At 34.7% G+C, this 21,351-nt stretch overlaps 2 protein-coding genes across 2 annotated transcripts; both read left to right on the top strand.

Annotated features, from left to right (window-relative positions):
• Positions 1 to 19,838: 19,838 nt before the first annotated feature.
• LOC133036767 (uncharacterized mitochondrial protein AtMg00310-like) lies at positions 19,839 to 20,315 on the top strand. The gene has a single exon (XM_061113499.1). The coding sequence runs from the start codon at positions 19,839 to 19,841 to the stop codon at positions 20,313 to 20,315; it is 477 nt and encodes a 158-aa protein (XP_060969482.1).
• A 164-nt stretch (positions 20,316 to 20,479) lies between these two features.
• Positions 20,480 to 21,001, top strand: LOC133036768 (uncharacterized). The gene has a single exon (XM_061113500.1). The coding sequence runs from the start codon at positions 20,480 to 20,482 to the stop codon at positions 20,999 to 21,001; it is 522 nt and encodes a 173-aa protein (XP_060969483.1).
• The last annotated feature ends 350 nt before the right edge of the window (positions 21,002 to 21,351 follow it).

Raw genomic sequence — 21,351 nt, forward strand, 5'->3', positions numbered from 1 at the left:
GGATCTGATCTGAGATCCAATAAGTATATCTGAATATTTCAGATGAGAAGTGATCCGTCAGATCAGAGCTCCGACTCGCTCCAACTAAATGAATTTTTTTAACATGCCTATCTGAAAGAGAGCATCCTTAACTTCTTGCTCAATAATAGGCAGTAATAAAGAATCATTATGGAAGTAGTGATAGATGGCGCAATCCCGTTAATCACAAGAGAAGAATCACTAGATGAACTAGTAAACAAATTATTAAAATAATCAACAACCTACCTCTGAAAGTCATGCATCCCCATTAACCCAGCTATCGTTTCCCCTTTGCGGCTCATTAATAGTATTAGAACGTCAGTAAGTAGTCGCTTTAGCGTGACAGAATTACTATTTTGACCTTCTTAAAGTCACGGTTTTTTTGAACGTTGGCACCAAATATCTCCTTTCGATTCAGCTCCTCAAACAAATTAGTTTTAGCCTCTTTAAACTTCTGAACTGATGTAGTATCTCGACCCTTTTTGAACTTCTTGGCTTCATTACGCCAGAATTTGATTTGCTCCGTAAAGTTTCCACGATAGTATTTATTCAACTCGTATAAGTTAGTACCGCAAAACTGAATTTATCTTGAATACCAGTCATAGAAGGCTCCACCCAACTGTCTTTAATAACTTGTAAACACATTGGCTCGCGTAGCCAGAAATTTTCAAATCTAAACCTTCTCTGGCCTGGGATAATAGGAATAGAAAGAGGATCAAGCAATATAAGAGAATGATTAGATGAGGTTAGTGTTGGGTTTTATGCCCTAAATAAAACTCTGTTTCAATGTAATCCAGATTATTCAATATCAATAAAACAACAGAAGTATTTTTCATTCATTTGTGTATGTTTTGGTTCATCTTATCAATTGTTTATCTATTTGATTTATAAATTCATTAAAACCCTTTTCACATAGTTGATCATGTTTATTGTGTTGTCAACACAGTGGAAAGTAAACATGACTATGTGATTAAAGATTCGTAGATTTATCAAAACACTATGATATGATAATCTACAACAGAGAGTTTACTTGCATTTGATGAAATGCTATGTTCTTTCCAGAGCATTGGTTAAAGTAAAGCTTGGGTTGGATGCATGGAGTATGCATTGGAATGGATCGATATTGATTTTGACATAGATTTATTAAACTTGCCGTAATATCTATTCAATTCAATATCACTTAGTTGATCCTAGATCAAATGATCTTAATCCTGATATGATTAGGTTCAATCTCAAGAGTGTTATTCGTGTTCTTTGATTTGTTAGTTAAGCCTACTTTTGAGTCAGGGTGATACGTACATTTTGGGAACACGGTAGTGCAATTAAGTGGGAGCGCTAACATAAATATGGAATCTATAGCTTCTATCTGGCGAATAGAAAGTAAAGGATGATTTCCTTCGCTTAACCAAACGAAAATAAATGGTGGAGTACTCATTTCACTTAGTTGAAATATCATTTATACAGTGTTAAGTGTTTTAAGGATAAAATACATTGTAGGGTGTTACAGTAATTAAATCCCTTTACAGTGTAAATCATCCATATAGAGGATCATTGATCAAATTAGGATTATAACAATGGATAATTAATGACGTGTCTATATGGTGGAACATATAGAGCGTTCTATATAACTGAGAGTGCAATTCTAAGTTCTATGTGTGGATTCAACGAAGAATTAATGAGTTAGTAAATTTAAGATGTAAATTCTTGATCTGCTTATTGGAAGCTCAGATATATAGACCCATGGTCCCCACACTAGTTGAGACAATATTACTTGTAAGACTCATTTAATTAGTTTTAATTAATCAATTATAATTCTCAAATTAGACTATGTCTATTTGTGAATTTATCACTTATTAAAGGTAAAACAGTAAATAGAGAGTTTAAAGGGTATATTTATTAATTGGGAAACTTTGATTAGTTTTATTAATAAATAAAATAAATGACAATATATTATTTGATAATTAATTATAATTAATAAATAATTAGATTTGACATTTATGTGGTTGAATGAAAGAATTGGCAATCTTTGAGAAAATGGGAAACTATGAATGATAAAATAGGAAAGTTGCTAAAGTGAGAGGCTTGTCTCCATATTGCTATGGCTGACCACTTTGCTTCCCTTTTATCATTTATTTTTCAATTTTTTAATGTCAAGTAATTCAACCTTAACCCTATGTGGTATTCTATAAATAGAAGGTAAAGGCTTCAGGTTTCAAACACACATTACTGCATTATTTTCTTTCACACAAACACTCCTGAAGCCGCCACTCTCTCTCTCTCTTTCTTCTCTGTTTTCGAAATCCCTCTAAGTGATGGAGTAGTGCCCACACACATCAAGTAATACCTCAATCATAGTGAGGAAGGCTGTGTAGAATTCAGAGTCAACAAAAATGGACATTCGGGCTCAGATCTTGATTATACTCTTCGACAGAAAGGAATCAAGGGTTAGAGATCTGAGTGGGAGGAGACATATTATTCCGCTGCACTCAATGTAAGGTTTCTCATACTTTATATGTATTTAATTCATTTCGTTTTAGAAGTTCATATTTAGGTTGTTAATCAACATACTTGTGAGTAGATCTAAGATCCTGGTAAAATAATTTTAACAACTGGTATCAGAGCCATGTTAAATGATTTGCTTGCAAGAAATTTAGACTTAAAATGATTTGTTTGTGATTTGGATGGTATCATGTTGCTTGGTGTGTCATATTGATGTTTGATTTATGTTTGTGAATTTTGGGAAAAATAGTTGTTTTTCTATCTCTGGAATTATTTTTGTTGGATAGTACGGAAAAAATTAAGCAATTTACTTTTTTACAGAACTCGATTTCGATTTAATTTGAATTAGTTATGAATTTTTGAAAATCGGAAAAGATCGGGGTGGTGAACACCCTTCTACGCGCGCGAAAATCATGCATGGGGACCCCTGCGCCGAGTTCTCTCGGCAATGTTCCCCCTTCCACGCACGCATACTGTCCGTTCCACCTGCCTTATTTTTCGTTTTCTTTGATTTTTCATGCTATTTCATGGAATTAACTTCCGACTTTTTGTGTAGTTTTGTATTTTGATTTTTGTTTTTCAATTTTCAAATCTAATTATTAGAAATAAATTAATTTGATTTTTCAAAATTAATTTTAGATATTAGTGAAATTTGATTTTGAAAATAGGTAAAAATCAATTTTTGCTTACCTCTTTTCTTATTTTCTTTAAAATTTGATTATTTTATCTTATTTTTAACTCTAAAGTCAGATATTATTTTTATAAAATATTACATTTTTAAATAATTTGACCTTATTTAGATTTAAATAAGATACCATAATCATGAAATTTTAAAAATGAAAATAAGATATTTTTGTTAACTTTTAAATTTTGTTATTTTTACTTAAATTAAATTATAAAATAAGAAAAGGGTATGTATTTATCTTTTTTTATTGGATATTTAATTTTTTTTATAACATGAAATTTAAAAGGCAAGTTAGCAATTTTTTTTTTTTGAAATGATATTTAGGTTACTTGAAACCTAATTTTTTAAAATTCTAGGTTTAATTTTAAATATTTTTTTTAAAATCCGAAATTTTTAATTTTTTTTCGAAATCAATATTTTAAATTAAATAAATCCTACATCCAACTATCCAGATCTAACTTGTTGCAGGAGTATGTGTTTTAGATTGTTTGTAAGTTTTCTAAAACCTATTATTGCTTGATCTAAATTGCCCTTGTTAACTTGTTGACAGATCCAATGATCTGATTTTAACCCATGGTTCAATTGTCAATAGGTCAAGTAAATAATTTGTAACGGGTAATTTTTACATTCTTCTTTCATCTGTGTATGGCCTAGTAACATGATAGGATCCATCCAAATCTGTGTGCCTGTGTGAGCCTATATGTTTAATTTCTGTTATAGATACATATAGATTGTTGTTGCTAAATAAAATGTCATAACTTGATATATTTTATTTAGGCTCATTTAGTTAATGGGCTTATTCAATTAATAACAGTTGTTCATTTTAAGTTTAAATTCCTCTCTTTTGGGCCTTGTGTGAGAGTTGGGAGCCATAGAAGTGGGTACAACATACTGAACCCAACCCCCCCTCACATGAACAACCCCAATTGTGAAGACCCATTTGCCTGATTTGGATAACTGTGCTAGGTCAATTAAATTAGTTTGACCTAATAAAATAGTTTAGCAACATAATTAATTTCATTTTTTCCTTGAAATTAATTTAAGAAAAACATAGTTTGATGAATAAAATTCTAGAAAACTATATGTATTTTTCTTGTGTTTAATTAAATATATAATTATAACCAACTAGATTTTTTCTGAAGCTTAATTTCATAATTTCATTAAATATTCTTATTTAAGTTTAAAAATTGTTATTTCTAACAAATCAACTTACATTTGAATATCTTTTGAATTTCCTATTATAAAGTAAGTTGAGGAATTTTAGGAATTGGTTATTAAGATTCTTTGGATATTTTTTAAGTTGATACTTTTAAATATGGAAAAACTTAAAATGGAATATCTTCTAAATTAAGTGGTACAAACTTAATTGTTAATATTTAATTAAGTCATTGATTGAAGAATATTTAAGTTGGATATTTTAGATTTTTCTAAACAACTTAAATAAGGTATTTTTCAATTTTATTCCATTTTGAAATTTAATTAAAGTTGGATATTTTTTATATATATATTATATAAAAAAAATTTAAACTAAACCAACTTTAATTTGTAATGTTTCATTATTAAAATATGGAATATAAATGATTAAATAAAATACATATTTTAAATAATGAGCTTTAATCAAGAGACATTCGATCTCCATTGTTGGTTTTACATAGCTATTGTTTTAGTGAGTAATCCTCCCTAATGGAGGAACGTTCATTAGCAAGTTAGCACCGTTTAATCTCGAAAGATAAGTGTTCTTGTAAGTTTTTTATATTAGTTTTGATCACCCTAATGGTGGCGACTGTATAAGACTTACAAGAGTATGAAACAATGGTGGAAGCTCATAAGATAGAATTTCCTTGACTCTCGCCTAAACGGGACAACGCTGAATTCCAATCTTGATCGAATAAAAGGTTGCTAGAATGTTTATCATTTTAGATAAATTGACAACTCTATTCAATGGATGATGCTTTGACTCTCGCCTAAACGGGACACTGTATCAGTTTGTTGGAAACCTTGGAAAATAAACTATGTTAGATTTAGTATTTTTATAACATATGTGATTATTTGTTATTTTCTGAACTTGTGTATGAATTTATAGAACCAAAACCTTACTTCTGTTTATTGATATATATTGTAGTGCCAATATGAATAACCCTCACCCCGATCCACTCCTAGTTAATATCTTAGCAAAAGAACTCAATAGTGTGAAAATGCATCCTGGTGGTTGCATTAACTCGCACCTGTTGTTGATGAATCTGAAGTTCCAAAAGGCAAATCTACTTGGAATTGAATTATCAAAGGAACAATGGGTACGACTCATTCTTAATAGTCTTCCTCCGGAGTATAATGGTTTTGTTCTATCTTACATGATGAACAATCCTCACTCCTCCGACATGGACAAACTCGAAGCTGAGTTGCGAGCCCATGAGCGAAATTTGATTGCAATGGGACCTCCTAGTATTGCAAACTTTAATCAGAGGAAGAAGATTAAGCATGAAGGCTCTAACAAAGCTGCTTCTTCAAAAACAATTATCAGACATCATGTTCTATGTGCGAATTGTAATGGAAAGGGACATAAAGAAGAACAATGTCCCAGGCTTCTAAACAATTCAAACGAAGGTGATGCTTTTGTCTTTGAATCATGTGTTTTAGAGAATGACAAATCCACTTGGATTGTTGATTCTAGATCTACTAACCATGTATGTTCTTCATTGCAGCTGCTTGAAACTTGGGAGAATCTTCACCCAGATAAGTTAAAGCTAAAAGTTAGAAATGGCGAGTTAGTATCAGTTAAAGCTAGAGGAACGACCCGTATCAAGTTTCATACAAAAAGATTTTTACTTTTACAAAATATTTTATATATTCCAAACTTTAGTAGAAACTTGATTAGTGTTTCATGTTTACAAACACAATTTTATATATTGAATTTTTCGAGTTCAAATTGTTCAATTTCTCGTAATGGATTTCATATATGTGTTGCTAACATGGAACAAGGGCTTTATGTTCTAAGACCTGATACGCAAATATCACTAAATACTGAGCTTTTCAATGTAGCTAAACTTAGAAGCCTTAAGAGAAAAGAGATTGATAATGATAATCAAACTTATCTATGGCATTTACGTTTAGGTCATATAGGTTTTGATAGACTCAATAGGCTAACCAAGGACGGTCCATTAAAAAATGTCTTCTTAGGTGAACTGCAGTATGCGAGTCATCCCTAAAAGGAAAAATGACCAAACGTTCTTTTTCTGCAAAGGGAGAGCGTGCCAAACAACCCCTAGGGTTAGTGCATTCAGATGTTTGCGGACTTTTGAATGTAAAAGCCCGAGGTGGTTATGAGTATTTCGTCACTTTCATTGACGATTTCTCTAGATACAGTTTTATTTACCTAATGCAAAAGAAATCTGAAACGTTTGAAACGTTTCAGGAATTTCATGCTTTGGCTCAAAACCAATTAGGTAAAACATTAAAGATCTTGCGAACTGATAGGGGTGGAGAATATATGGATATGCAGTTCAAAGATCATTTAATTGAACTTGGAATTGAATCCCAATACACTGCCCCAAGCACTCCACAGCAAAATGGAGTTGCAGAAAGAAGAAATCGCACTCTCTTGGAAATGGTTAGGTCCATGCTGAGTTATTCAACTCTGTCTACGTCCTTCTGGGGATATGCTATTCAAATGGCAAACGACATTTTAAATGTTGTTCCATCTAAAGCAGTCCCTAAGACACCCGTCGAACTATGGAATGGTCGTACACCTAGTTTACGCCATTATAGGATTTGGGGGTGCCCTGCTCACGTCTTGAGAAAGAAAGAAGGCAAACTGGAATCGCGAACTGAAGTTTGCATGTTTGTCGGAAATTCTAAAGAGACTAGGGGTGGACTATTTTATAGTCACAAGGATAACAAAGTGTTTGTTTCTACAAATGCTACTTTTCTTAAAGATAACTATATTAAAGACAACAAACCGAAAAGTAAAGTTGTATTAGAGGAAATGCTTACAGATATAGTTCCTTCAAATGTTCCATCCTCTTCCACTCAAGAAGAGGATAATCCCACTCCCTCAGTCGTAGCAACTGAGAAAACTACTACCAAAGCTCCTGTTCAGAAGATCACCGCTCCTCGTCGTAGTGGGAGGGTTTCTACAAAACCGTCTCGTTATGGCTTGGATGGTGAAATCAATATGGTCGTTGGTGACGGTATTGATGACGACCCATTAACCTATAAACAGGCAATGGCAAGTCCGCAACGGAAGCGATGGTCAGCCGGCATGGATTCAGAAATGGATTCCATGAAAAAGAACAAAGTCTGGGAATATGTAGATCCACCCGATGACTATCGTCCAATCGGATGCAAATGGGTCTACAAGAAGAAAAGAGGCGCTGGAGGCGAAGTCGAAACTTTTAAAGCTCTAGACTGGTCGCCAAGGGTTATACCCAAAGAGAAGGTGTAGAGTATGAGGAAACTTTTAGTCCTGTCGCCATGCTCAAATCCATCTGAATTCTTCTCTCCTTCGCAGCCGCTTTCGATTATGAAATCTGGCAAATGGATGTCAAAACAGCCTTCCTTAATGGGCTTCTTGAAGAAACCATCTAAATGGAGCAACCAGAAGGCTATGTTCTTCCAGGGCAAGAAAATAAAGTTTGCAAATTAAATAGGTCTATTTATGGACTTAAGCAAGCTTCTCGCTCATGGAATAAAAGGTTTGATGAAATCATTAAAACCTACGGCTTTCATCAGAATGAAGATGAACCTTGTGTTTACCAACTCAAGGAAGACCAAGTAGTAGTATTCCTGGTTCTTTATGTTGACGATATTTTGATCATTGGCAACAATATCAAGAAAATGGCTCACGTCAAGGAATGGCTAGACAGTCAATTCGATATGAAAGATTTGGGTGAGGCTGCCTATGTTCTCGGTATTCAGATTATTAGAAATCGGAAGAACAGATCCCTTGCTCTCTCTCAAACAACTTACATTGACAAAGTTTTAGAGAGATTCTCCATGACCAACACCAACGGGGCAAATATGCCTTCTAGATATGGTATCCGTCTATCTAAGGAACAGTGTCCTACTGATCCTCAAGAGATAGAAGACATGGCAAAAATTCCTTATGCTTCTACAGTTGGAAGTCTAATGTATGCAATGTTATGCACTAGACCTGACATCTGCTATGGAGTTGGAATCATGAGTAGGTATCAATCAAATCCAGGACAGGAACAATGGAATGATGTTAAGTATATTCTGAAATACTTGAAGAGTACAAGAGATTACGTTTTAGTCTACAAGGGTGGTGCTCTAAATCCCATAGGCTATACAGACTCAGATTTCTAGGCATGTCTTGAAGACAGGAAATCTACATCTGGGATGGTGTTTACTCTTGGGGGTGGAGCAGTGGTTTGGAGAAGTGCGAAACAGACCGCAATTTCAGATTCTACCATGGAGGCAGAATACATAGCTGCAACAGAAGCTGCTAAAGAGGTTGTCTGGCTGAGAAAATTCTTCACCGGTCTTGGTGTAGTGCCTGGAATGGAAAAGCTTCTAGTCCTACTTTGTGATAACAATGGAGCAATGGCCAACAGTAAGGAACCTCGGAGCCACAAGAGAAGAAAACATATAGAAAGGAAATATCATATTATCAGAGAATATGTGGCAAGAGGGGATGTACTGGTGGAAAAAGTGGACACACAAGACAACTTAGCTGATCCATTCACCAAAGTCTTGTCAGTGACTGCATTTGAAAAGCACCGTTAGAATTTAGGATTAATTGAGATGTACTTGATTAGTTTTATATTAGTGCAAGTGGGAGTTTGTTGGGTTTTATGCCCTAAATAAAACTCTGTTTCAATGTAATCCAGATTATTCAATATCAATAAAATAACAGAAGTATTTTTCATTCATTTGTGTATGTTTTGGTTCATCTTATCAATTGTTTATCTATTTGATTTATAAATTCATTCAAACCCTTTTCACATACTTGATCATGTTTATTGTGTTGTCAACACAGTGGAAAGTAAACATGACTATGTGATTAAAGATTCCTAGATTTATCAGAACACTAGGGTTTTACTGATATGATAATCTACAACAGAGTTTACTTGCATTTGGTGAAATGCTATGTTCTTTCCAGAGCATTGGTTAAAGTAAAGCTTCGGTTGGATGCATGGAGTATGCATTGGAATGGACTGATATTGATTTTGACATAGATTTATTAAACTTGCCGTAATATCTATTCAATTCAATATCACTTAGTTGATCCTAGATCAAATGATCTTAATCCTGATATGATTAGGTTCAATCTCAAGAGTTTTGTTCGTGTTCTTTGATTTGTTAGCTAAGCCTACTTTTGGGTCAGGGTGATACATACATTTTCGGAACACGGTAGTGCAATTGAGTGGGAGCGCTAACATAAATAAGGAATCTATAGCTTCTATCTGGCGAATAGAAAGTAAAGGATGATTTCCTTCAAGCTTAACCAAAAGAAAATAAATGGTGGAGTACTCATTTCACTTAGTTGAAATATCATTTATACAGGGTTAAGTGTTTTAAGGATAAAATACATTGTAGGGTGTTACTGTTGGGTTTTGTGCCCTAAATAAAACTCATTTCAATATAATCAGATTTACTTATTAATAAAGATCAGAAATAACATTTTATGTTGCATGGTTCACATGATTTATTTCATTATTATATGTATATAATGTATGAATTCTTTTTAAGTCCAGAACATATGAGTTTGTTAAAGATTATAGTGGTGTCAGCACAGTGGAATATAATCTTTATTATATGTTCAAAAGTTTATTCCCTGATTTGTCTAAACACTGGATTTAGACTGACATGGTATAATCAGCGATAGGTATTCTTACACCTTGGAAAAGTGTTATGTCCTTTCCAGGACATTGGCAAAGTTTACCAGTATCGGATGTATGGAGTATACATCGGAAGGGACCGATATTGAACTTTGATTAGATATATTAAAATTTACCGTAATATCTATTCAATTCAATATCACCTGTTGATCCTAGATCAAATGATCTTAATCCTTATATGGTTAGGTTCAATCTCAAGAGTGTTACTCGTGTTCTTTGATTTGTTAGTTAAGCCTACTTTTGGGTCAGGGTGATACGTACATTTTGGGAACACGGTAATCCAATTGAGTGGGAGCACTAACATAAATATGGAATCTATAGCTTCTATTTGGCAAATAGAAAGTAAAGGATGATTTCCATTGAGCTTAACCAAACGAAGATAAATGGTCGAGATCTCATTTCACTTAGCTGAAATATCATTTATACAGGGTTAAGTGTTTTAAGGATAAAATACATTGAAGGTGTAGCGGTAATAGTAGTGCCTTTTCAATGTAAATCATCTATATAGAGGATCATTGATCACATTAGGGTTATAACAATGAATAACTAATGACGTGTCTATATCGTGGAACATATAGAGCGTTCTATATGACTGAGACTGCAATTCCAAGTTCTAAGTGTGGATTCAATGAGGAATTAATAAGTTAGGGAATTTACTTGGTAAATTCGGTTCAACTTATTGGAAGCTCGGTGATATAGACCCATGGTCCCCATACTAGTTGAGACCACACTGCTTGTAAGACTCAGTTAATTGATTTTAATTAATCAATTATAATTCTAAAAGTTAGACTATGTCTACTTTATGAATTCTCACTAAGTAAGGATGAAATCGTAAATAAAAGGGTTTCTAGGTTTAATTATTAATTAAGAGACTTTGTATGTCTAATTAATAATTATTTTAAATGAAAATATTATTTAATAATCTATTTTAGTTATTAAATAATTAGTTTTGGCATTTAAATGGTTAGAATTGGAAAAATGGCATTTTTGGAGAAATAGAAATAAAATTGAGGAAACTGCAAATCCAAGTGAGGCCCATCACACACCATGGCCGGCCACCTCTTTGCTTATTTCCCAATTATTATTTTCAATTTTAATTGCCATGTAATTGCAAATCAAAGCCTAGCAATAATAGGAAAGTGGTGGATCACACTAAATAAGGCAGTTAATCAATTGAACAGTAAAAGAGGAAACTGCTTATTTGGAAAATTGTGCTCTCCCTTTTCCCTATATATAGCAGCCCTTGCTCTCTTCTCTTGCATGATAGAACACACGAATTCAAGAGAGAAAAATAGAGAGAAAATTCGAAATTCCTTTGAGTGATGAGTAGTGCCCAAACACATCAAGTGGTACCTCAATCATAGTATGTAAGACTATGGAAAATCTACATCAAAGAAGGAGAAAAGAAGATCCAGGTTCAGATCTTGGTGATGTTCTGCTACTGTAAGGTTTTCTAAACTTTATATGTGTTTATTTTCATTGTTTTAGAATTCATATTAGGGTGTTAATCTAACATACTTGTTAGTAAATCTAGATCCTGGCAAAATCATTTCCAACAACTGGCACCAGAGCCATGGTAAGGATTTACTTTCATGTAATATGAATTAAAACAATGTGTTATATGTTTTTGTGTTGATTTGGATGGTTTCATGTTGGTTTATATGTTTATATGATGAAAGTTTGTGTTGTACAAAATTTTTTCATGAAAAATATTTTTTCTATTTTTTAAAATATTTTATTTGGATTCCTTGTGAAAAATTAAGCAATTTTGTTTTTTACGGAACTCGATTCCGATAAAAATTGAGAAAGATATGAATTTTGGAAGATTAGAAATCATGGCTGATGCATGCAGCCTATCCTGGTAGCCCCTACAAATTGCGAATTTTTGGGTTTTTTCCCCAAAAATCCAATTTTTTCATGGGATTGTTTACCAAAATTCATTTTTCCATTTTTAAATATTTCTAAATTGAAATATTTCTAATTTTAAATATTTTCAATTTGGAATTTTTCCAATTTTAAATATTTCCTTTTTTGGAATATTTCCAATTTTTAAATATTTCCTATTATGGTCAGATTTAAAAATTTGTTAACTTCTTTAATATTTATTTATTATTTAATTATAAGATTAGATATTTTGATATTTAAGATATTTTAAATTAAAAGATAACTTAGTTGTCTTGTCTTTTGACATGAGTGAGTGGTAAAAGTGTATGTTTGTCGTTGTTCGAAAGTCTTACTCTGTTGGTTGTTTGTGTTGGGTTTTATGCCCTAAATAAAACTCATTTCAATATAATCAGATTTACTTATTAATATAGATCAGAAATAACATTTAATGTTGCATGGTTCACATGATTTATTTCATGATTATATGTACATAATGTATAAATTCATCTGAAACCCTTTTCACATACTTGATCCTGTTTATTGTGCCGTCAACACATTGGAAAGTAAACATGACTATGTGAATAAAGTTTCCTAGATTTATCAGACATAGGGTTTTACTGATATGATAATCTACAACAAGAGTTTACTTGCATTTGGAGAAATGCTATGTTCTTTCCAGAGCATTGGTTAAAGTAAAGCTCGGGTTGGATGCATGGAGTATGCATCGGAAGGGATCGATATTGAACTTTGACTTAGATTTATTAAACTTACCGTAATATCTATTCAAGTCAATATCGCCTAGTTGATCCTAGATCAAATGTTCTTAATCCTGTTATGATTAGGCTCAATCTCAGGAGGCTATTCGTGTTCTTTGATTTGTTAGTTAAGCCTACTTTTAGGTCAGGGTGATACGTACATTTTGGGAACACGGTAGTGCAATTGAGTGGGAGCGCTAGCATAAACATGGAATCTATAGCTTCTATCTGGCGAATAGTAAGCAAAGGATGATCTCCTTCGAGCTTGACCAAACGAACATAAATGGTGGAGTACTCATTTCACATAAGCTGAAATATCATTTATACGGGGTCAAGTGTTTTAAGGATAAAATACATTGTAGGGTGTTACGGTAATCTAATCCCTTTACAGTGTAGATCATTCATATAGAGGATCATTGATCAAATTAGGATTATAACAATGGATAACTAATGATGTGTCTATATGGTGGAACATATAGAGCATTCTATATAACTGAGAGTGTAATTCTAAGTTCTATGCGTGGATTCAACGAAGAATTAATAAGTTAGTGAATTTTAGTAAAAAATTCTTGATCTACTTATTGGAAGCTCGGTTATATAGACCCATGGTCCCCGCACTAGTTGAGATAATATTGCTTGTAAGACTCTTATAATTGGTTTTGATTAATCAATTATAATTCTCAAATTAGACTATGTCTATTTGTGAATTTTTCACTAAGTAAGGGCGAAATTGTAAAGAAAGAGTTTATAGGGGCATATTTGTTAATTATGATACTTTGTATGGTTCAATTAATAAATATGATAAATGACAATATTATTTAATAATTATTTATAGTTATTAAATAGTTAGAATTGGCATTTAAATGGTTGAATTAGAAAATTGGCGTTTTTGAGAAAATCAGATGCAGAAAAGATAAAACTTCAAAATTGCAAAAAGTGAGGCCCAAATCCACTATGTAGGGCCGGCCACTTTTGTAGGGTTTTTCCCTCTGATATTTTCATTATTTTAATGCCAAATAATACAAACCTAACCCTAGTGGAATGCTATAAATAGATAGTGAAGGCTTTAGAAAAATTACACTTAAAATTTTCTACTTTTTCATTCAGAAAAAACTGAGCCTTCTCTCTCCCTATCTTTGGCCGAACCCACTCTCTCTCTCTTCCTCATTGAGATTTCGAAATCCTTAGTGTATGAGTAGTGCCCACACACAGCAAGTGATACCTCAATCATAGTGCGGAAGATCGTAAAGAAAGACTTTCAGCAAGAAGGAGGTTTCAGCATCAAAGATTCAGAGAAAGAGATTCAGGTTCAGATATTGATAATGCTCTGCTACAGAAATGAATCAAGGGCTAGATATCTGAACGAAAGGATTCATATTATTCCGCTGCACCCAATGTAAGGTTTCCTAAACTTTATATGTGTTTATTTCATCGTTTTAGAAAGTTCATATTTAGGGTGTTAATCAACATACTTGTGAGTAGATCTAAGATCCTGGTAAAATAATTTCCAAAAGTTTGTGTTTGATTATTTTGTCCTATGGCTTCAAGCAGTTCTATGGCTAATGATCTTGAGGATCATTATTCGAAGATCCAGTTAGAGGAGGAAGAGGAAGGAACTCTGTTGTGTGACATTGCTGCTGATGTTGGGCAACCGATTGATGAAAGGTGGTGCTTGGTTGGAAAGTTTTTAACAAGTAGGGTCATTGATTTTCTGTCGATGCAGCATACAATGGCTTCTCTTTGGCAACCTGGAAAAGGTATGTTTGTGAAAGAACTACAGACTAATTTGTACTTGTTTCAGTTGTATCATGAGAATGATATACAGAGGGTGATAGAGGGTAGTCCATGGACTTTTAACAAGTTCCAATTAGTGTTTGAACGAGTGAAGAAAGGTGATGATCCTTTCACCATGAAGCTGAATCGGCTGGACATCTGGGTTCAGTTACACAACCTTCGTCCTGGCTTTATGTCTGATATGGTGGTTCGGAATGTTGGTAATTACATCGGTACGTACGTCAAATCGGATCCTAAAAATTTTAATGGCATTTGGAGGGATTACTTGCGGGTTAGAACCACGATCAATGTGGAGAAACCTCTAAAAAGGAGAATGAAATTAAAGAGAACAGATGGACAGTGGCTGTGGACGAATTTTAAGTATGAATTTCTTCCCACGTTCTGTTTCATATGTGGCATCATTGGCCATTCGGAGAGGCTTTGTTCTAGGCTCTATGATACCCCGTTGGAATTGATAGAAAAACCTTATGGTTTGTGGATGAAGGCCCAACCACCACGGAAAAACAAGTTGATAGGAGCACGGTGGCTTCTAACAGGGACAACTGCGGATGCCCAGTTCTCCGATGAAGGTGCAACAGCCAGAGATGAATCATTGAATGCTGATGCTAATCTGATCACTAAAAGTCAGGGATTGACATTTGAGAGCAACGGTGATAGAGGGATTGACACTTTAATTGTGAAAGGAGTTGATCGTGGAAAGATAATTGATTCTCAAGATGGCGAAAATCATGGAGGAATGGATTGTGTTAATGAGGGCATTAGTCAACAAGGTGTTAATGTTATGAGAGAGAAGAATGTATTGGACAAAGTCAACATTCAGCAAAAAGCTTTATTGATTATTGATACAAAGCGTAGAAGAACTGAGGTGGCAGGCAAGGAAGTAATGGAAGAAGATGAGGTGGAAAATTATAATGCAATTGACTAGGATTCAAAAAATGGGTTTATGGTGGGTCCTGGTTCTCAGGCCCACCAAGGATTATGAGTGTCCTTAGTTGGAATTGCCGTGGGCTTGGGAACCCACAGACCTTACAATTCCTTAAGGACCTTGTAGTCCAAAAGAAGCCCAACTTTGTATTTCTTTGTGAAACTTTGAGTCGAAAAGACAACATTGAGAAAGTTCGAGTTCAATTACAGTTTGAAGGTGCGTTCTCTTGTGACGTCCAAGGAAGGAGTGGTGGGATTGCTATGCTTTGGAAGAATAAGGATGAGATTAATCTACTTGGGTATGGTCATGATTATATTGATGTCAAAATTACTAATTCTGATGGAGTCATTTGGAGGCTAACTGGGTGCTATGGGGAACCAAATAGGAGCATGAGGATACGTACTTCGAATCTTTTGAGGACTCTATCTGCAGATAATAATCTCCCTTGGTGTGTAATAGGGGATCTAAATAATGTATTATCACAAGAAGACAAGAAAGGAGGTGTGCCATATCCGGAATGGTTGTTGGAGGGATTTAATCAAGCCTTGGTGGATAGTAAATTATGTGATTTTAATCTCTCGGGTTATCCTTTCACTTGGGAGAAAGGAAGAGGATCGTTGAATTGGATTGAAGTTCGTCTTGATCGAGCCCTTGTGTCTCAAAGTTGGTTATCTGTTTTCCATTCGGCTAGACTCATTAATCTTGAGCTTAGTAGTTTGGATCACTGCCCAATTTTGCTAGAGCCTACTGTCAATAAATTCATTCCTGTCAAAAAACAATTCAGGTTTGAAAACTCTTGGTTAAGGGAACCTTTATGTATCCAAATTGTTGAAGATAGTTGGAGAGCTAGTGGTCATATGGATGTTATGGGTAAAGTGGCCTCGTGTGCAACTAATCTTGAAGAATGGGGCAAAGGAATTCACTGGGACCTTCAAAAAAAGAATTAATTTTTGGAAGAAAAAGGCTGCTCATTTCAAGAGGGGCAGGGATGATGCTTCTTTATCTGGTTTCAAGGAAGCCGAAAAACAATTATTTGAAGTCTATGCTCAACGAGAAGTCTTTTGGCGACAAAGATCAAAGCAACTCTGGCTTCGTGATGGCGACCAAAATAGTCGTTACTTCCATGCTGCAGCAACTACTCGGAGGAGGAACAACTCCATTACTAAACTCCAAAATGCAACTGGAACATGGTGCGACTGGGATACAGGTTTGAGTGATATTATTAAGGATTATTTTGCAGAATTATATTGCGCCTCACCTGGGAATTTCGCTACGGTTATTGCTCATATTGGTCCCTCGGTTTCGATTCAACAAAACCATGATTTATTGTCAATTGTCACGGAGGAGGAAGTGAAGAAGGCACTCTTTCAAATGCAGCCCGAGAAGTCACCTGGACCCGATGGCATGACGCCAGAATTCTTTCAAAAATGTTGGCATATTGTGAAGAATGATATAGTTGCCTTAGTTCGTCAATTTTTCACTGATGGGTCTACACCTCACGGGCTGAATAGAACTAATATCGTTCTAGTTCCAAAGAAGAAAAATCCTAGCAACATGGGAGACTTAAGACCGATATCCTTATGGAATGTTCTTTATAAGGTTATCTCGAAGGTCTTGGCGAATCGTTTGAAAGTTGTTTTACCACAATTGATCTCCGAAACACAAAGTGCTTTTGTCCCGGGACGTTTTATGACGGATAATATCATGATTTCGTATGAGGTAATGCATTATCTTAAACGGAAAAGATTGGGAAAAGAAGGATATATGGCCTTGAAACTTGACTTTAGCAAGGCATATGATAGAGTTGAGTGGCACTTTCTTGAAGCTGTCCTTCAGAAAATGGGATTTGATGCAAAGTGGATTTTTCTTGTGATGTCTTGTATTTCGTCCGTGGAATATACTGTTACTCATAGTGGTAGGTGTTGGGTTTTATGCCCTAAATAAAACTCATTACAATCTGATTAGTTATCAATTTAGAAGTGAATTATGATTACATGTATGTTACATGTTTATGGTTTAATACATATACTTGATATATGCACAAAATCAGTTAAATCCAGAACATATAGTTATTCACAATTACAGTATCGTCAATACAGTGGAATGTGATTGTGATTATATGATTCAAAAGATTTGGTCCCTGTTCATCAGTGTTTTGGATTTACACTGATGTGATAATCAACGATGAAGTATACTTACACTTGGAGTAAGTGTTATGTTCTTTCCAGAACATTGGCAAAGTATACTGGTTTCGAATGCATGGAGTATGCATTGGACTGGACCGATATTGAACTTGGTTAAAGATATTGTAAACTTACCGTTGTATCTTTCCAAGTCAATGTCAGAAGTTGATCTTAGATTAAGAGAATCTAAATCCTGATATGCTTAGGCTCAATCTTAGGAGTGCTATTCTTGTTCTTTGATTTATTAGTTAAAGCCTACTTTTGAGTCAGGATAATACATATATTTTGGGAACATGATAGCATAACTGAATGGGAGTGCTAAACATAAATATGGAAATCTATAGCTTCTACTAGTGTATAGAAGTAAAGTGATGATTCCTTGTGAGCTTAGTTAAATAGAAGTAAATGGATGAGCTCTTGTTTCAGTGACTATATATTAGATCACTAAAACATCATTTACAGGTAACTAAGTGTTCAAATGGGCAAAATACATTGAGGGGTGTAAACGGTAAATTGGTCCCGTCTCGATGTAAATCATCTATATAGAGGATCTCTAAATCACATTAAGATTATAACAATGGTTAAGTGAGATAGCATATTGATATCGTGAAACATATGATATGCTCTATATAAGTCTGAGAGTGCAATTCCAAGTTCTAAGAGTGGATTCAACGAGGAATTAATAAGTTAGGGATTTACTTGGTAAATCGGTTCAACTTATTGGAAGCTCAGAATATAGATCCATGGTCCCCATTCTAGTTGAGACTATACTGTTTGTAAGACTCTATAATTGATTTATGATTAATCAATTATAATTCTAAGAGTTAGACTATGTCTAATTTGTGAATTCTCACAGTTTAGGGATGAAATTGTAAATAAGAGGGTTTCTAGGTTTATTTATTAATTATGAGACTTTGCATGTCTGAATTAATAATTAATTTTAAATGGTAATATTATTTAATAATCTATTTTAGTTATTAAATAATTAGTTTTGGCATTTAAATGATTAGAATTTGAAAAATGGCATTTTTGGAGAAATAGAAATAAAATTGAGGAAACTGCAAAATCCATGTGAGGCCCATACACACCATGGCCGGCCACATCATTGCATTTTTCCCAATTATTATTTTCAATTTAATTTGTCATTTAATTTCTAATCAAAGCCTAGCCTAAATAGGAAAGTTGTGAATCACACTAAATAAGGCAGTTATTCAATTACACAGTAAAAGAGGAAACTGTATATTTAGAAAGTTGTGATCTTCCCTTTTCCTATTTATAGCCGCCCCCCTCTCTTCTCTTGGTGTGCTTGTGCTTGCTTGAGAAAGCTTTGCTTTGCAAAGTGTGTCACACGAAATCAAGAGAGAAAAACAAGAGAGAAATTTCGAAATCCCTAGTGAGAGAGAAGTGCCCACACACATCATTCAGGATCTCATTATAGTTTGGAAGACTGTGAAGGATCACATCCAACTGAAGAACTTTCGGGCTCAGATCTTGATTATACTTTGCTACAGACAGGAATCAAGGGTTAGAGATCTAAGTGGAAGGAGACATTAATTCCGCTGCAATCACTGTAAGTTATTCTTAACTTTTACGTGTTTAGTTCATCGTTTTAGAAGTTTAATATTAGGTTGTTAAATCAACATACTTGCAAATAGATCTAAGATCCTGGATAAATATAATACCAACAGTAGGCATATTGGTCCAATTGTGCCAACTAGAGGAATACGTCAAGGCGATCCGCTCTCTTCATATTTGTTTTTAATTTGTGCAGAGGCTTTTTCTTCACTAATTAAGCATTAGGAAGTCTCGCATCAGATAAGAGGCATTTGAGTGGCTAATGGGGCTCCAGTCATTTCTCACATGCTTTTTGCGGATGATAGTTATGTATTTTGTCGTGCTAATGATGATGACTCCGACAAGATATTGACTCTTCTTCATGACTTTGAGATTGCCTCTGGACAGAAGATAAAATTTTCGAAATCCTCTGTCTTCTTCAGCTGTAATACACAGCCTGGTATGCGTACTTTAATTTGTCAAAAGATGGGTATTCAGGAAGCAGGGGAGAACAGCCTGTACTTGGGTCTTCCTTGCACCATTGGAAGGAATAAGAATGCGGTATCTGGTTTCATGAAGGACAAAGTGTGTAAGCGTATTCTTAGCTGGGAAGGACGGTTCTTATCAAAGGCAGGTAAAGAACTTCTTCTTAAAATAGTGGCTTAAGCTATTCCGAATCATGCAATGTCTGTTTTTCTTTTGCCTATGAAGACTTGTAAAGCCATTGAGATTGTTATGAGCAAGTACTGGTGGCAATCACAAAAGCAAAGCCGTGGGGTGTCTTGGTTGAGCTGGAATAAATTATGCAATCATAAGAATAGTGGGGGTCTTGGTTTTAAAGATCTTAGACAGTATAATATTGCATTATTGGGAAAGCAATCATGGAGGTTGCTGGTGAATGAATCTGCATTAGTAACAAGGGTGTTTAAAGCAAGATATTTTCCTAAAAGTTCCTTCTTGGCTGCCCCTTTGGGAAACAACCCAAGCTATGTGTGGAGAAGCTTGTTTGAGACTAAAAATCTGATGTTGGCAGGGGTAAGAAAGAGTATTGCTAGTGGCTTGCAAACTCCTATTCTAGATGTTCCGTGGCTGCCTCATGAAGATTGTCCTTTTGTTCAATCGGATCACCCTGCACTTAAAATCAGTTGGTGTCTTCATTAATGTGTATCAATGATAAACAATGGGATATGGACATCATTAAGGACCTGTTTAATGAGAGAGATCAAAGATTAATTTTGAGTATTCCATTGCCTTTAACTGTCCACGAGGACTGCTAGTCTTGGAGTAAAGAAAAAACTGGTTTTTACTCTGTTAAAAGTGCATATATGTGGCTAAGAAACCAGTCAATTCCTGCTGGTGTGGATTCGGGTTTATGGAAAAAAATTTGGAAACTGAGAGTGCAACCGAAGGTCCTTCACTTCGGGTGCAGAGCTATGTCTGGTATACTTGCTACTAAGGTCGAACTTAACACCAAACATGTCTATGTTAACAGCTTATGTAGTTTCTGCAACATGGTCGAAGAGTCTACAATGCATGTTTTGGTGAGTTGTAACTTTGCTAAGTCTTGCTGGATTAGATCTTCTCTCAACATCACTTCTTTCTCTCAGCATTACTTCTATAATTGGTTCCAAGATTTAATGAGTAGTAACTCAGGCGAACAACTTGAGGAAGCTCTTATGGTTGCCTGGGCCATTTGGAATGCAAGAAACAATTTGCTATGGAATCAAAAATCTACTACAACAGTTGAGGTAATTCTTTCTGCAAGAACTCATCTTTACCAATGGCAGTGTGCTCAACAATCTAAATTGGAGCCTCCTTTATCTCATTTGAGATTGGGAAGGAGATAGAGCACTGGACGAAACCGGAAGGGAATATGGTAAAGGTTAATGTGGATGGGGCTATCTTTGAGGCAATGCATTCTTTTGGCTTTGGTTTCATTGCTCGAGACTGTCATGGAGAGATCATTGAAGCTGGTTCTTTTAATAAGAGTGGGACATCTTCTCCTGAGCTTGTTGAATTGATTGGCATCAAGGAGGCTCTCAGTTGGATCAAGGATAAATCATGGGGCAGAATTGTGCTTGAGACCGACTGCCTACTGGCGGTTCAAGCCATCTATACCAGTATTGCTTTGCCTTCTACATTTGGTATGTTGGTTCAAGATTGTCAACACCTGCTTTCACAGATGTCTCATGTTAGT

Source organism: Cannabis sativa, chromosome 4 (assembly GCF_029168945.1).
Source record: "Cannabis sativa cultivar Pink pepper isolate KNU-18-1 chromosome 4, ASM2916894v1, whole genome shotgun sequence".
NCBI classification, from domain to species: Eukaryota; Viridiplantae; Streptophyta; class Magnoliopsida; order Rosales; family Cannabaceae; genus Cannabis; species Cannabis sativa.

Excerpts from the sequence above, each read along its gene's own strand:
- LOC133036767 (XM_061113499.1), top strand. The coding sequence starts at position 19,839 with ATGTCTGTTTTTCTTTTGCCTATGAAGACTTGTAAAGCCATTGAGATT.
- LOC133036768 (XM_061113500.1), top strand. The coding sequence starts at position 20,480 with ATGTGGCTAAGAAACCAGTCAATTCCTGCTGGTGTGGATTCGGGTTTA.